Source organism: Balaenoptera physalus, assembly GCF_965194825.1.
Source record: "Balaenoptera physalus genome assembly, chromosome: 9".
Lineage (NCBI taxonomy): Eukaryota > Metazoa > Chordata > Mammalia > Artiodactyla > Balaenopteridae > Balaenoptera > Balaenoptera physalus.
In genome coordinates, this window is record NC_138888.1 from 15,418,444 (window position 1) to 15,433,419 (window position 14,976).

Here is a 14,976-nt window from a genome sequence, read left to right on the forward strand (position 1 = left end):
CTATTAAAATCCTTACTTTACAGATAAGGAAACTGAGGCACAGAAGGGTTACCTTGCCTAAAGTTACACAACTTGAAAGGAGTTGACAGAGATACTCTGATTCTAGAATTAGCCTTCTAAACCTCCGGCAGTGGACAGATTTCACTGTCACTGAATTATCTCCCATTTACAGCCTCTTAGACTAGAAGAGATCATAGAAATAATTCACATAATTATTGACATTTGCATAGTTCTCTAGGTTTAAAAGCACTTTCTCTTTTGATATTACTCATTAAAATACTGCAGCACAGGTATTCTCCTTTTATCAGAGAGGACACAGAGACTAGAGAAGTTAAGTAAATGGCTTCAAGTCATGTTACCAGGCAGGGTTCCGATTCCACAGCTTCTAACTCTGGGTCCATGGCTAACTATCCAGCTCCAATTCCTTGTCTAGTCCAGCTTCTCATTTTCCAGATGAGACTGTCTACAAGGGACACGCCCAAAGATGCTAATGGCTTGTCCAAGGTCACACAGAGAGCTATTATGTTCTGCGTACATCACCAGCCTATGCCTTTAAAAATCCTTAGCCATGACAACACATATTCTATAAATATGTGTTGATAAAGGAAGGATTGGCACAGAGGCAGAGAGCTCTGTCAGCCTAAGATAGAGTGCTTTCTTCTAGAAACTCTTTTATTTGTGGAGTTGATGCTTTAGAACCTACACTTCACGTAAGCATCCAACTTTTCAGTGCCTGCCCTTACTCAACCTCCTCCATTAGCTCTACAATTATGCTGTGATCAATTGAGCAAATCCACTTAGACGGCATGTCTAGCTACTCTCATAGCGGATTTGGTACCCAAGCAGCAAAGTACACGAGAGCTGTATAATGCAGACCTTTGAGAAATGAACTATATAAATCCTCATTTGATCCTGACTGTATGTCTGTAAGGAATTCTTAAAACAGACTCAACCACCCTGAGTGATCTTTTTAATGGCCAAGTGTAAAAGTGCAGAGCTAAGATCTTTTGTCCAGCAGAATCTTTTCATGTAAAATAACTCACTTCTGAGATACAAGGCTAATGATCAGTGTGAAAAAAGCAATTGCTAGACTTGATTATAGACACCCACGCAGTGAATAAATTACTTGTTGGCATGTGAAAATCTGCCAGTGTAATGCCTCAGATGTCAAATTAAGGTGCTATTCCATGAATCCTTGTTTATCTTTTTCCTTCTTACTATCTTAATATTGTGGGTGGGATTGGGGCTGGCACAGACTGAGCAAACTCTATGGCAGTGTCCCCCTCTTTATGGCTGGAATATCCAACAAAAGCCAGAGAGAAGCAGGTACCACAAAGAAGAGCTTCACAGCAGCAACACATCTGAGGCCCTACTAATAAAAATGTCCTAGTCTAATGGTTGGGAATTTCCCCTCCATTAGGCCACAAAACCACACTCGGATTCAACGAAGAGCAGACTGATTTCATTTCAAGTAATCAGTATTACTATTACTGCTAGTATTGGCTAACATTTAATGAGCATTTTCTCCTGTTAAATTACACACACAGTATGCTCCAGCAGGCCTCTGCTTTGCTCACCGTGTAGCCACAGCTCTGAGTCGCATGCCTTGTATGTGTTAGGTTGTCAGTAAATATTTGTTGAATGAATAAATAATCTCATTTGGTTTTCAAATAACCCTATAAGGTTTGATACAATATTGTTATCACCATTTCTCAGCTGAGAAAGCTGAGGCTCAGAGGTCATTACACTGTACCCAAAGTCACGTCGTCAGCAAGTGTCAGAGCTTATATTCTAAACCACGTGCACTTGACATCAAAATCTATGGTTCAACCACAATGTCATGTCACTAGTACAGCCCAGACCTTAGGGTTTTTCCAGTACTGAGGCCATCTCTGAAAGGTGGGCTTACAAGAATATATTTCAAGTCAGAATGGATCTCACTCTGTTCCAGCCATCACCTTTCAGATTTCTTCAATATTCTTCAAAAACTGCAATTAAAAAAAGTGACTTACCGACATATCCTTCTTCACCAACCAGTTTCAGGGCAATTTTATCAGCCAACACTGAAGAGTTGCCGTGGGCAATGTTGGCAAAGGGGCCAGCATGCACAAATACAGGCGTCCCCTGTGGAAGCGGAAGAGCAAATTTTAAAAAGCTATGAGAATGAGTTATTTCCTATTATAATTTTGATAAGCCACTGTTTTAGCTGTCTCAGTGACCATGAAATAAACTTTATTTCATATTAGCTGCATTATATTGTTACAAAGAATGGAATTAAACCTTGATGGTCTAAGAGGCTTGTTTAAATTGTTTACCCCATTAAGAAATTAACCAATTCAAGAAAAATCCAATCATAAAGTCAACACAGTAAATGAATCGTGGGAATCATGGCAGGGCAAGTACATTTTATTATAAGCCATTTTTATATTTACAATAATAATCTTATTCTGATTTTTAAAAACTTTGTCTTTCTCATTGTTTCTCTTACCTGTTAATTTTTTAAGTTAAGTTACCTGGTAATTATTAAAACAAAAGAAAAAATTCACCCATACTAAAATGTTAGTTACTAAAAAGGCAAAAAAAAAAAAAAAAAGGGAATTCTCAAAAACTTTAGATTTTAATTATGTAAACAAAATCTGTCATATATATAGTCATTCTTACTTTCATTTCTACACTTCTCTTTTGTCAAAGAGAAGAGACTGTAGCCCTCTCTAAAGAAATCACCCACATGCATTAAATTGTTTAGGCTGTATTCAGAGTCAGCCAGGGCCACTGAGGTCTGTGTGTGTGAAGCCTTGGCTCCACCTGTGAAAATACAGGCTGCCCTTTCACTGACATGGGGAAGGCAGGGAGTGATGCAGGGGATGGGGCCTGGGAGCCATGGAAAGTTCCCATGAACCAGGATGGGCTGTGAGCGAACATGTTTCAAAGCTGAGAGAGGTGAACAAAAGCAGGAAGAAAGGCAGTGAAAGAAAAATCATCACTGAGAGTGAAAAAGAATTTATCAAAGCCACTCAGAGTTTTCTTTTTTTTTTTTTTAAATTGATTATTTTTCCATATTTATTTATAACCATCAATAGTACTGTTACTTTTTTCTTTTCAGTTTGTTTTTTTTTTAAACTTTGGGTTTATTTATTTATTTATTTTTGGCTGTGTTGGGTCTTCGTTTCTGTGCGAGGGCTTTCTCTAGTTGTGGCAAGTGGGGGCCACTCTTCATCGCGGTGCGCGGGCCTCTCACTATCGCGGCCTCTCTTGTTGCGGAGCACAGGCTCCAGACGTGCAGGCTCAGTAATTGTGGCTCACGGGCCTAGTTGCTCCGCGGCATGTGGGATCTTCCTAGACCAGGGCTCGAACCCGCGTCCCCTGCATTGGCAGGCAGACTCCCAACCACTGTGCCACCAGGGAAGCCCCCACTCAGAGTTTTCTATTTACTTTTCCCCCCAAAGTCCTCAGGAGGGACAGTCACAGAGTATGGATACGGCCATACAAATGTCTGTGGAAATAATACACTGGGATACGTGTTTATGGAAATGCATACATGCGTGTTTACTGTCTAGATCTCCACCTGTCTATCCATCTATAGTTCCTCACTGCTATGCAGATAAGCCTTTTAGGTGCTTTGACGGAAACACTGTTTAAAAGGTATTAATGTCTCCATCACCTCCTAGCCTTGCCAGTCCTAGGATGTGGCTGCCTGTGGAAAGCTAGCGGAGCTGATGAGAAACGTTTAAAGAGACCAGGTCACAGGCTCCACCCCTGGAGGGGCGGCTGGCTTCACTCTCCTATGCCCTGCAACCCTCACCCTGGCCATCTGTCTGAGAAGCACCGGGCACCAGTCTCCAGGGCGACAGGTGACAGGGTATGGCTGGATCAGCATAAACACATTGCTATTCCTGGGATAACACTCTGGGGACTAGATGGGAGCATCTAATTTTAATTTAAAATGAAATTAAAAGCCACACAGCAGATTAATCACGAAAGCAGTATTAGAGCCCTGGTTTTTGAACTCCCAGTGTGTGGTTTAGATAGAAAAATTCTTAGACCACCATTGTTGGACATTCAAACACAGACACAAATACACACTCAAGTGATATTTATACTTATATGATGCAGTATACTGAGTTAATACTTTGTTTACGAAATTCTGTCACTAACCCAAAGACATAAAAATATCTATCCTGAGTTCAATATTTTATTTTATATGCAGAACACTTAGGAAAGTAATAACAGGAACTATCTTGGTTTCTATGATGACAAAGCTGTGAATATTCTCCATAATGGACTTTTTAAACACTTCGTAAGATTAAAACTTCAGTTGCTCTTTGCTGACCAGAGATCTAAAAAAGCATTATCCAAAGAACTTTCTGCAGTGCTCTAAATATTCTGTATCTGCACTCTCCAATACAATAGCCACCATCCACATGTGGCTATGGAGCACTTAAAATGTGGCTGGTGAAAATAAATAAATAAATAGAAATAGAATGACTGCAGTCATTATGACTGCAGAACTGTATTTTAAACTTTATTTAATTTAAACTAATTTAGATTGAAATAACCACAAGTGGCCAGTAGCTCCCATATTGGACAAAAGACCACAGCAAGTAGGTGTTTTCCTCAACACTGCATACAGTTAACCCATGGTAAAATGTTAAGATCTTTTATTCTCTCTCTTCCACAGGGAAGCTCTCAAGCTTATATGTATATAAAGATCACCCAGGGTATCCAAGCTTTACCTGCCACACATTCTAGAGTTCACTTTGTCTGGGGGAGAGCTTGGCATCAGCATCTTTAAATCTCTCCATGAGATTCTAATGTGCAGCCAGGGTTGGGAACTACTGGTCTCCTGGCACCTTGCAGCAACGGAACCCTTGATAACCTCCTCTGGGACTAACAATCAAGTGTGTTCAAACATGAGCACTAAAGCAGAATCTGTACATTAACCAGTGATTTTTAGATCATTTGTTGATTTAGGTTCCTACTGCCACTGATTAGCCAGGTTAATGTGGAATGAATATTTAGGACGCAGGTAGCAGAGTTCATACATGCAGTTATTTTAACTGAATGCTGTGTTCATTTTTCAAACAATGCCCATTGCCTGTGACATCAAAATGATGTCACAAATGTGAGCACAATAAGAGCTGCTTAGGGGCAGTCCAACCCAGTAATTCATTCAACTAACAAGAAACTAGCCTTTTAGAGTGGGATATGTATGAAAGGTGGGAGTAATTTTTAATCTAAGAAAGATAATTATTATTATTATTTTTTATTTAGCTTTTAAATAAAGGAATCAGCAAGATAATACAAGAAGAGGAAAATGATTATGTAGTTTATACCAAAATAATTTTTCTAAATTTGAGACAAAATTAGTTTATGCCCTTATGGGGGAATAGAACCATAACCTTTAAAGTGATCTCTTCTTGACATTTGTATCTCTACAGGACAGAAATCCTCAAGTTAACCTACAGTCATAAAGTTCTTAGATAAGCCTGTGACACTACTCTAGAATGACATTGTGAGGATATGCAAGTTTCTTTTTGGTATTTCCAAGTTTGGGGTAATTTTTCTAAATAGTTATAATAAGACTAAACACAAAGTATTATTTATCTTAGAAAAAGATTAAACAGGAATATGATTCTAGTATATAAGTATCTATTTTCTGCCTAAACTTATAATAAGTACTAAGTTCATCCATAATTATGTTTTGTTTTTTTTTTCACACACACACACACACACACACACACACACTGTATTTTATTTTTACAAGAGATAAATAGACTGACACCAAGCATTGTAAATGGATGACCACAACAAAAGCAACAATGATTGCAATTACCAAATTATTTAAAACAGTAAGCTGATCATCCCTAATGATGATGATAATGTGTTCATTTTTGAGGGGGAAGTGTTATGATGAAGCAGTATCATGTCTCTTTATACATTTTTTCTCATTCATTTAGTTATTTATTTAACATGTATATATTTTTAGGAGCAATGGAGTAAAAACAATAAATATCCATTTAATTCTTCAGCAAGTGTTTACTGAGCACTTAATATGTGTGAGGAACTTTCTAGGAGCTGGCGATATGATGGTGAACAAGATGGAAAAAGTCCTGCTCTCATCCTGGTGGGAGGAGAAATACAGTAAACAAACAAAGAAATAGGGGCTCTCAGATAATATTTTGTGCCATGTAGAAAATGACAAGAAGGTGGGTTTTGGGCTTGAACCACTGACCAGGTTTGGGGGATGGAACGAGTTGGGAGGAGGTAGGAGGTGGATAGGAATCAAAGATGCTTTTTTTATGCATAACTTTGAAATGCCTTTTACCCACCCTAGCAGCTCTTGGTAACCAAACTTACAAGTCTGAAATGCTGAGGTCAGGAGATTCAGAACCAGAGTTCAAGGGTTATCACATGGCTGATACTGGAGGAAAGCGCAGCTGGAGAAGTGAGAAGAAGGCAGTGAAAGAGATGGAGGAGAGGCCACTGAGAAGGTCCAGGAAAGCAAGGCGTCAAAAGCAAGAGAGCAAGCGCTCCGGAAGGAAAAGCATTGGCTGTGTCAGCCCCCACTGAGCAAGCCATATACAAAAAACGACCTTCTTAAAAAAGTGGAGCACAGCACACTTTCCTGGAAAACATTTCTCAGCATTACTTGTGTGTGTGTGTGTGTGTGTGTGTATGTTTAATTTTATTGAATACTCTGCGTTTTGCTTGGGAAAAAAAAGACAACAAACCTAAACTCCCCAAACTTAAGGATTATGAGAAGCTGAGTCAAAAAAAAAAAAAAATGCAACATAGAAAACATCGTGTAAACGTGATAAACGTGGCTACACAAGTTACTGAGATATCAGATACTGAGTTTCTAAGTTTCTCCTCTGGTCAATTAGTACTTCATTAGCCAAGATATGAATCATATCAAAGAACTTTGAACTTTTGGGGGGATGACCAAGCAGTTACTCTGATGCTCCTCATGGGCTCACATTGGCTGGAAATGCTCACGTGTGGGAACGCACAAGCAATCTAATTAATGCAACTCTGTCAACAATGTCTATGAGAAGAAAATCACTTACTTCTAGGGTCTGCATCAGATTTGGTTTTATCGCGTCTTTCATCAGAACAGTCAAAGCACCTGTCACCCCCTAAAGGAAAGGGAGAAAAAGCCCACTTATTTAGATTATTGACAAAAAATCGTTCGCACAAGGGTCTCTCGGCCTTTTCTCACCAGCCTACCTCCTACGTGGGCATCCCCACCGGCCGCCGTCACCTCTGAGCTACAGGTGACACAGTGCTCTTGCCTCTGTCTATCTCTCCTCCACCTGAATGGATGCCAACCCTTCTAAGATGTGATGGGGAAGTAGTAGTCACTGCATTTTTTTAAAAAACCTCCTTTGATGGAAATAAGAGGCTTGCCATACCTTTCAATTTGCAATTATGCACATCAGTTTTCATTACCAGAGATTACACTGTTGCCCCGAGAAATCAGATGAAGAACAAAAACAAGGCTTGTTACACAGAGGGAACGAAGAAAGAGAAAGGGACGTGTCTAAAGGCACCCATTCTGGTTTCCCACCCTCTCTCGACCTCTCATCCCACAGATAACAGAAGGCACTCAGAACACTGTTGCATTGGAAAGGCTTCTCCTTTTCTGTCTCTCGTGCTATGTCTGCCTAGAATGGAGCTGATGCCACTTGTACACAGATTGTGGCTGCTTCCTTCCAATCCTATAATGCTTGAGTTGGGCTCTCTCGAAGCTCCCTATCCCATTCCTGGAAAAGAAGAGGTAGAGGAAGAGACACGGCAGGGATGAAGTCTGAGAGCTACTGGGGAAACTATTTGTGCCAAAGAAGGCCACAAGCGGAAGCTTTTTTTAAAAAACTCCCTTCCACCTTTTCTAAAGACACTGGGCAAGTACCTTTCAACAGATTAGTCAGTTATTGGAAGGCCATAATACGAGCAAATGCATGTGAACGTGGCCCTGAAAAAATAAATATGGCATGCAACAGATCCTAACAGATCAGGTGGTAGAATCTAGAGACTCTTCAGCTCTCCAAGGTGCATTCGTTCATTACTTTCTCCTTCTACCTCTATCACCAACAATGTTGTGTTTCTCGTATGTGATCAGTTTCTATTTTTGTATTTTTATAATATTTAATCATTGAAGATTTCTTTAAAAATTGAATTTACTTTCTACTTTATTGCAGGAAATAAACCTTGCAAGAACTGTAACCTTCCTATTATAAATACATGAAGAAATCAGGTACCTTCTGCAAACAAGAAACACAAAAGAAAACTAAAAAGAGTTAACTGGGTTTTTTTGGTCCAGATCCAAGAGTTTTATCACAAACCAAAAGAGTAAGTATAGGGAAATATTTGTGGATAAAGTTTCAAACTACTCCTGGCACATATTTATTGATAGCTAAGATTAAGAGGATACGGATAAATATTTATACAGAAACTATTATATGCAAGTTTAGAGAGAAATGTTGAGATGTCGATAATTTTTTAAAAGCAGTACTTTTACAGCAACCTGGGTTTGAGTTTTCTCTTTAAGCCTTATACTAAGCATTCCATGGGCTGCTGATATAAATATATCTATTTAATCTACTTGACAAGACTCGAGTCATTCAGATTTATCTCTTCAAAAGAGCCAGAAGGTAACCAAGACATTTTGGCAAAGGTTTAAAATTATATCCCAAGGCCCTGGAATTAATAAGATATTAGTTTGCCTGTCTCCTTTTCACAACTGTTTTTCAATCATCAGTGTGCATTTAAGATTCCATTATGGTACGTGACTCTATATGTGGGAAAGTAAGCTTAAATTTAGAGTAATGGCTGCCTACGTTGTACTAAGTACTATGTGCTTATAAACACGTACAATCAAATGAAATAGCTACACCATTGATGGGGATTAACAGTAAAGTTGGTTATTAAAAAAAGGAAAAAAGATTAGCATGCCAAATCACAAAAAGCACTAAGAAAGGTGGTGGTGTGCCAGGGTACCATGAAAGCTTTGTAAGAAGCACCATTCCACGCAACAGAAAGCTACATGAGTAAGAATGATTAAGGGGGAGCTCTGTTTTTATAATGTGAAACCCAAGCCGAAGGCACAAAATTAAACAAGCCAGGGCGCCCAGGGAGCAGGCTGGAGCCAAAAATGTGCCATTTTTAACTTAACCTTCCCTTTCATAAAGGTGGAGTCACTTCTTATTCCTTGGAAAGGTGATTTGCCCTCAATTTAAAGCCAGCATAGATCACACTTTTTTAAAAAAGGCACAGGCTGCAGGAGGATGACCGCACCCCAGGCAGAGCAGACATCAGGACTGGAAAGGATCGTGAAAAGCTCATGAGATAGATTTCATATGCTTTGGTTGCAGTCAGGTACAAGCATGTTATAAACGCCTGTGAGAACACGATGAAGTTGTAAGACAAACGGGATCATGAGCAGGAAAATGTGCGCAGAAACTCTCTGAGTTCCCACTGTTACCCAGTGATGTAAGAGGAAGAAAACCTTGCTTCTCCTGATCACCAAAGAACAGGGGCCGCGAGCTCTCTGGAGCTTCTGAGATGGACGTACCAAATCACCTGTCGTCACGGGCTGCCCGTTGCTGTCACTGGCCACCACCATTCTGTCCAGCCGCTCCTTCATGTCCGCGAGGCTGTCAGTCAGAGCCAGCACTGCCATGACCTCGCTGGCCACGGCGATGTCAAACTGCGCCTGAAAAGGCAAAGCCAAGGTACTGGTCAGCTGCAGCTCCACCTGGATGGCCATTTCCATGGGGATCTGTACTGCAGCAATTCCTGCAGGCCCAGGGTTTAACCCTCGATGGGCCGTTCTCAGAGGCACAAGTTGCCAGCACATGCCCGGTCCTGGGATCAGTGCTCCCTAGGGAGGCCACCCCTTCCTCCATTTGCTGTGCTGAGCACGGCCTGGCTGGGCCCCCCGTCACAGCAGCTCACGGCGCTATGAGATTTGCTTCTGTAGCACGTTTCAGCCTTGTAATTATTAATGTGATGATCTGATGGACGCATGGCTCCACCAGTGGACTCTAAGTGCCGTGAAGGCAGGGATCCTTTGGGGAGGGATTGCTCCTGCGTCCCCAGCTTGAAGGCCTGAGTGTGAAATGCAGGAGGCATTCAATGCATACCGGCAAAATAAAGGAAGAGTCTGCTGCCTACCCCTGCTGTTGTTTATGTATGTCAAGGGGGATGCATGTGTCTGCCCGGCAGAGAGGCGAGGAGCAGATCGTGAAAAAAGTGGGTTCTGAGGCCAGTTTCCCAGACTTCGAGCTCAGCACAGCGGTGAGGAGACCCTTGACTGCTGTTATCCCCCCAGTCATAAGGTGACATGGAATCAATTCTGAGCTGTCCACGGAGGCTTGGCCACATCAGATCATGAATTGTCCAGCCATGAATGCTGGAGAGCGGCTACTTCCTAAGAAATGTTCCTGGCCTTCCTATTCCCGCTCCTGGCTCTGATTCCAAGCTGGACACAATCCGACAGGAACCACAAGAGACACAACGACCGCGCACGGCCTCCCCCTCTGCATTCAGCCACTGGACAAAACCACTCCATGACACTCCTTCCCAAGGGGCATGTGAGCCAGACAAGTTCAGTCTTACATAGAAAATGGCTGTGCCCTGGAGGGAGCACCTCAGGAGATATTTTATTGTCCATTTCCGGCACCCACAAGAAAGGAAGTGAAGGAAAGAAGGAGCTTTCTGGCTACTTCCTGGTTGAGATTTCAGTAGTCATTGATTTAGTGAAAACACATTACCTGAAAGGCAAATGCACCTATACTCAACTATTACATTCTCAATATAACCCATTCCAAACCTAAGTGGTTTTTCATTGTATGAAATTTAGGGTTTTCTACACCACCGATCCATTAAAAACAGTACCTACGAAAAATAACTAAAAATGATGAGACTTTCTGCACAAAACCTGAGGCTAGAAATATTCTTAAAATATTAACTGTGTAAGTGATAAGTGGAATGTATAACACCCATAAGTTCTTCATTTGTAATCGTTACAATTTCAAAATTTTGCATCTCTAGCAACATCAGAATGAAACAAGGATCAGTATATAGTTACTCATTTTATGCCTGAATGGTAGAGCTAATAGAGGGCTGCTCACTTTTGTTTTGTAAATAAAATACTTCTAAATCACATAAAGGTGTAGATGAGATTATTCTTATTGTTTATCACAGATTTAGACAAAAGACAAAAAGCCATGTTGACAAGGATGCGAATCCCCTTTGACTCTGCAATTATGGATCTGTTTATCATGTGTATGTTAAAGCTTATTTATGATAGCCCAACACTGCAAACACCCTAAGTGTCCATTAACAGCGAAATGGTTGTGTCTATTATGGTACATCTACAAGATGTGGCATTATATAGGCATTAAAAAAATGATGATATAGGGAATTCCCTGGAGGTACAGTGATTTGGACTCCGCACTTTCACTGCCAAAGGCCCGGGTTCGATTCCTGGTTGGGGAACTAAGATCCCACAAGCCGTGTGGTCCCACAAGCCAAAAAAGATGATATAGATCTACATTTACTGACATAAAAAGATGTCCTCAATAGTTTTAAGGTTAAAAAAAGCAGTTAAACCTCTTAGATATAATCCCTTTTTACTTAACAATATGTATGCATAAAGCAATATAGAACATAACCTTGGACAAGTCACTTAACACAATATGGCAACTTTTCTCATTTGCAAACCAGATTTACAAACTAAATGTGCTCACGTATGTAATGGGCTTACCAATACCAGGCACAAAATAGGCATTCAGATCACAGCAATTGTTAATCCTGCATCTCTCTAGTGCCAAGATAAAGAGTACAAAAATATGCAGAGAAAATGTGAAATCAGAAGTCACTGATTTCAGAAGGTGAACAGCTTTCCAGCTTCCATTTTATGTGTTTTTACACATATAAACACGTATGCTGGCTTTTTCTTAACATAAACTGGATTACGCTATATTCATTTTAGTCCAAATTCTCTTAACGTGTGTTTTTTTTCTTTTCCAAGATTTTATTTTATTATTTTTTTGAATTTTATTTTATTTATTTTTTATATAGCAGGTTCTTATTAGCTATCTATTTTATACATATCAGTGTATACATCTCAATCCCAATCTCCCAGTTCATCCCATCACCCCACCACCACCACCACTTTCCCCCCTTGGTGTCCAAACGTTTGTATGGACAAACCTTCAATTTCACAATCTGTATGAGAGCTCTATGTCACTCCCCCAATATACACTTTATCATTTTCAACGGCTACCTGTTTCTGTTGTGCAAAAGGATATACCAAATATATGTAATCACCGCTAACGATGAACACTGGATTGCTTCCAATGTTCACCATTACAAAAAATGCTGCAATTAGTATCCTATAGAGTTTTTTTTGTACCTGAGTAAATATTCCCCCCCTTTTTATTATTTTTTTTAAATTAATTAATTAATTAATTAATTTTTGGCTGTGTTGGGTCTTCGTTTCTGTGAGAGGGCTTTCTCTAGTTGTGGCAAGTGGGGGCCACTCTTCATTGCGGTGCGCGGGCCCCTCACTATCGTGGCCTCTCTTGTTGCGGAGCACAGGCTCCAGACGCGCAGGCTCAGTAGCTGTGGCTCACGGGCCCAGTTGCTCCGTGGCATGTGGGATCTTCCCAGACCAGGGCTCGAACCCGTGTCCCCTGCATTGGCAGGCAGATTCTCAACCACTGCACCACCAGGGAAGCCCTCCCCCCCTTTTTAAAAATAATCTGTAGTCCTGAAGTTAGAATTGTTCTGACATTTCAAATTTTAAATGCTAACAAACTATCATCGAAAAGGCTTTACAATTTATATTCTCACCAATACTGTATAAAAGTCTCTATTTCTTTGCATCCTCACTAACGTTTAATATTAATTCATTTATGTTTTAATGAGCTCATAGATAAGTCTTATTATCTTCTACTTATCCTATTTATTTCTTTAGTATAGATTTATTGAACACCTACTACTCCTATGTAACAAAGTCCTATGCACTGAGAATACAGCAGTGAACAAAACATACCAAAACCCCTGCCCTTATGAAACTCACATCTTAGTGGGGGGAGGCAGAAAATAAACAAATAAGTAAGGATAGCAGGGAAGGAAAGAGGGAGTTTGGGGACAGGCAGGGGCAGTTTTAAAGAAGGTGACTAGTGAAGGCCTTGCTGAGAGCAGGATTTGAGTATTAATTTATGGAAATTCTTTTTATGTTTGGCACTTTAACCTGTTGTTATATTTATACTGCAAATAACCTCTCCCAGACTGTTACTGGTCTTTTACTGATTTTGTAAATCATTTTTCCATATGGAAGATTTTAATTTTTATTTATGTCAAAATTATCTGTTCGTTAGAGTTTCTGCTTTTTATGTCAGTGCCAATTCTACTAGGCCAAACTACTGTGTTTGACTTATTCCAGCTTATTTTGTATTTTCCGTTCCAAATTTTTTTTTCTTTCTACTCAAGGATTCTAGATTGAAAATTCTGTTCCTTCTGAACTCCAAATCAGTTTTCCCAATGTCACCTCGCATTCAGTGCTGTCAATGAGAAGTCTGATGACAATCTGAATCTTACTCCTTTGTGACTCATCAAGACTTTTTTCCTCTCTGGCAGCTCTTTGGAATTTTTTTTTTTTTACCCTTAGCGTTGTGAAATTTCAACATTATGTGTCTGGGTGTAAGTCTACTTCATTTATGCTGCTCAGCACTTGTTCAGTCTTTTAATATGAAAATTCTAAATTTTTCTTAAAGTCAATAAATTCCCTTTTTATTATTTCCTCGAATACATTCTTCCTACATTCTCTGTTACTTTCACTGGTAACTTGAGATGAGTATTAGAACTTCTCGGTGTGTCTCGTATGTCTCTTGATTTTTCCTTTATATTTTCTATGGTTTTCCTTTTGGTAGTATGTTCTGAGAGAGTTTCTTGGATTGAACTTTCCTCTCTCATTCAGTTAACCCTATTCTTATTCAATCCACTAACTGGATTTTTATTTTGACACTACAGTTTTATTTCCAAGATTTTAACCCATTTTTTTTCCCACAACAGCTAATTCTCAATCCTTGTAGGACAGCTCCCTTAAGCCTCTGAGAATACTGATGGTAATCTCTTCAAAGTCCCCCCTATCTGATCTGCAATCTTGTCTAGGGCATCTAAGCTTCTCTTTGCTGTGTCTGGTGTCCATGTTCATGATATGGGTTTTCCTTTAATATGGACGATTACTGGCTTTGATGCTCCCTTTTCCTTGTCTGGGGACCTGATTTCTGACAACCTCACCCTGTCTCTAGACATTCAAGACAGTAGGAAATAGGACATGTGGCTCCTTGGCTTCCCGTCCTGCAGTCTCTCACAGGATTCGTCCTGAGGTTGCCCACTGTGCAAATGACAAAAGGCTGCCCTTTCCTAAGTGTCACAATATACTGCTTTTCCTTGCACTGCCAGCCAGGAAGCACGGTACACAAGCAAATCTGTGACGTTGATGTAAGCCGCCCCCCACGGCTGGGCCCCGAGGCTGAGGCCAATGTATCCACTGGCTGTGTCTCAGCACAGGTGTCCCAGGCAGGTGCCTGTACACCAGTTTTTTGGGAGCTGTCCCCATCCCTCTCCTGTATCTGGGAAGTAGGGTATCTAATGCCTTTGAATTTAGCGACCCCCTCCAATACTTCCACCATATTTTGGTTTGTGCTTTTCTCCACCAATCCAATTCCATCTTCCTATCTTTCAGAAGCTTCCCCAAAGAGTATGGCCATCACTCTGGTTTTCTAGCAAGGATATTGACTATTTGAAATCTGTTTGTGTGTGCAAGTTCCAGGATTTGGAGGAGGGATGGAGTAGGGGCTTAGCTTGTCTTCTCGATTCAATCCTCATATTCATTTTTAAAATTTAATTTAATTTTTTTAAGTTGAAGTATAGTTGATTTACAATGTTGTGTTAATTTCTGCT

General features: G+C 40.2%; 1 protein-coding gene across 12 annotated transcripts in view; it reads right to left on the reverse strand.

Moving 5' to 3' along the window:
- MTHFD1L (methylenetetrahydrofolate dehydrogenase (NADP+ dependent) 1 like) overlaps positions 1-14,976 on the reverse strand; it is a 212,569-nt gene that overhangs the window by 121,053 nt on the left and 76,540 nt on the right. For all 12 annotated transcript variants that reach the window (XR_014267280.1, XR_014267281.1, XM_082474543.1 and 9 more), the window contains exons 18-20: positions 9,572-9,712; positions 7,068-7,136; positions 2,013-2,124 (exon numbers count right to left, since the gene is read on the reverse strand). Coding sequence is in view for 10 of the 12 variants with exons in the window: in XM_082474543.1 (XP_082330669.1) it covers positions 2,013-2,124; positions 7,068-7,136; positions 9,572-9,712 (322 nt within the window). In the remaining 2 variants the exon portion in view is untranslated. The remainder of the gene's footprint in view (positions 1-2,012; positions 2,125-7,067; positions 7,137-9,571; positions 9,713-14,976) is intronic.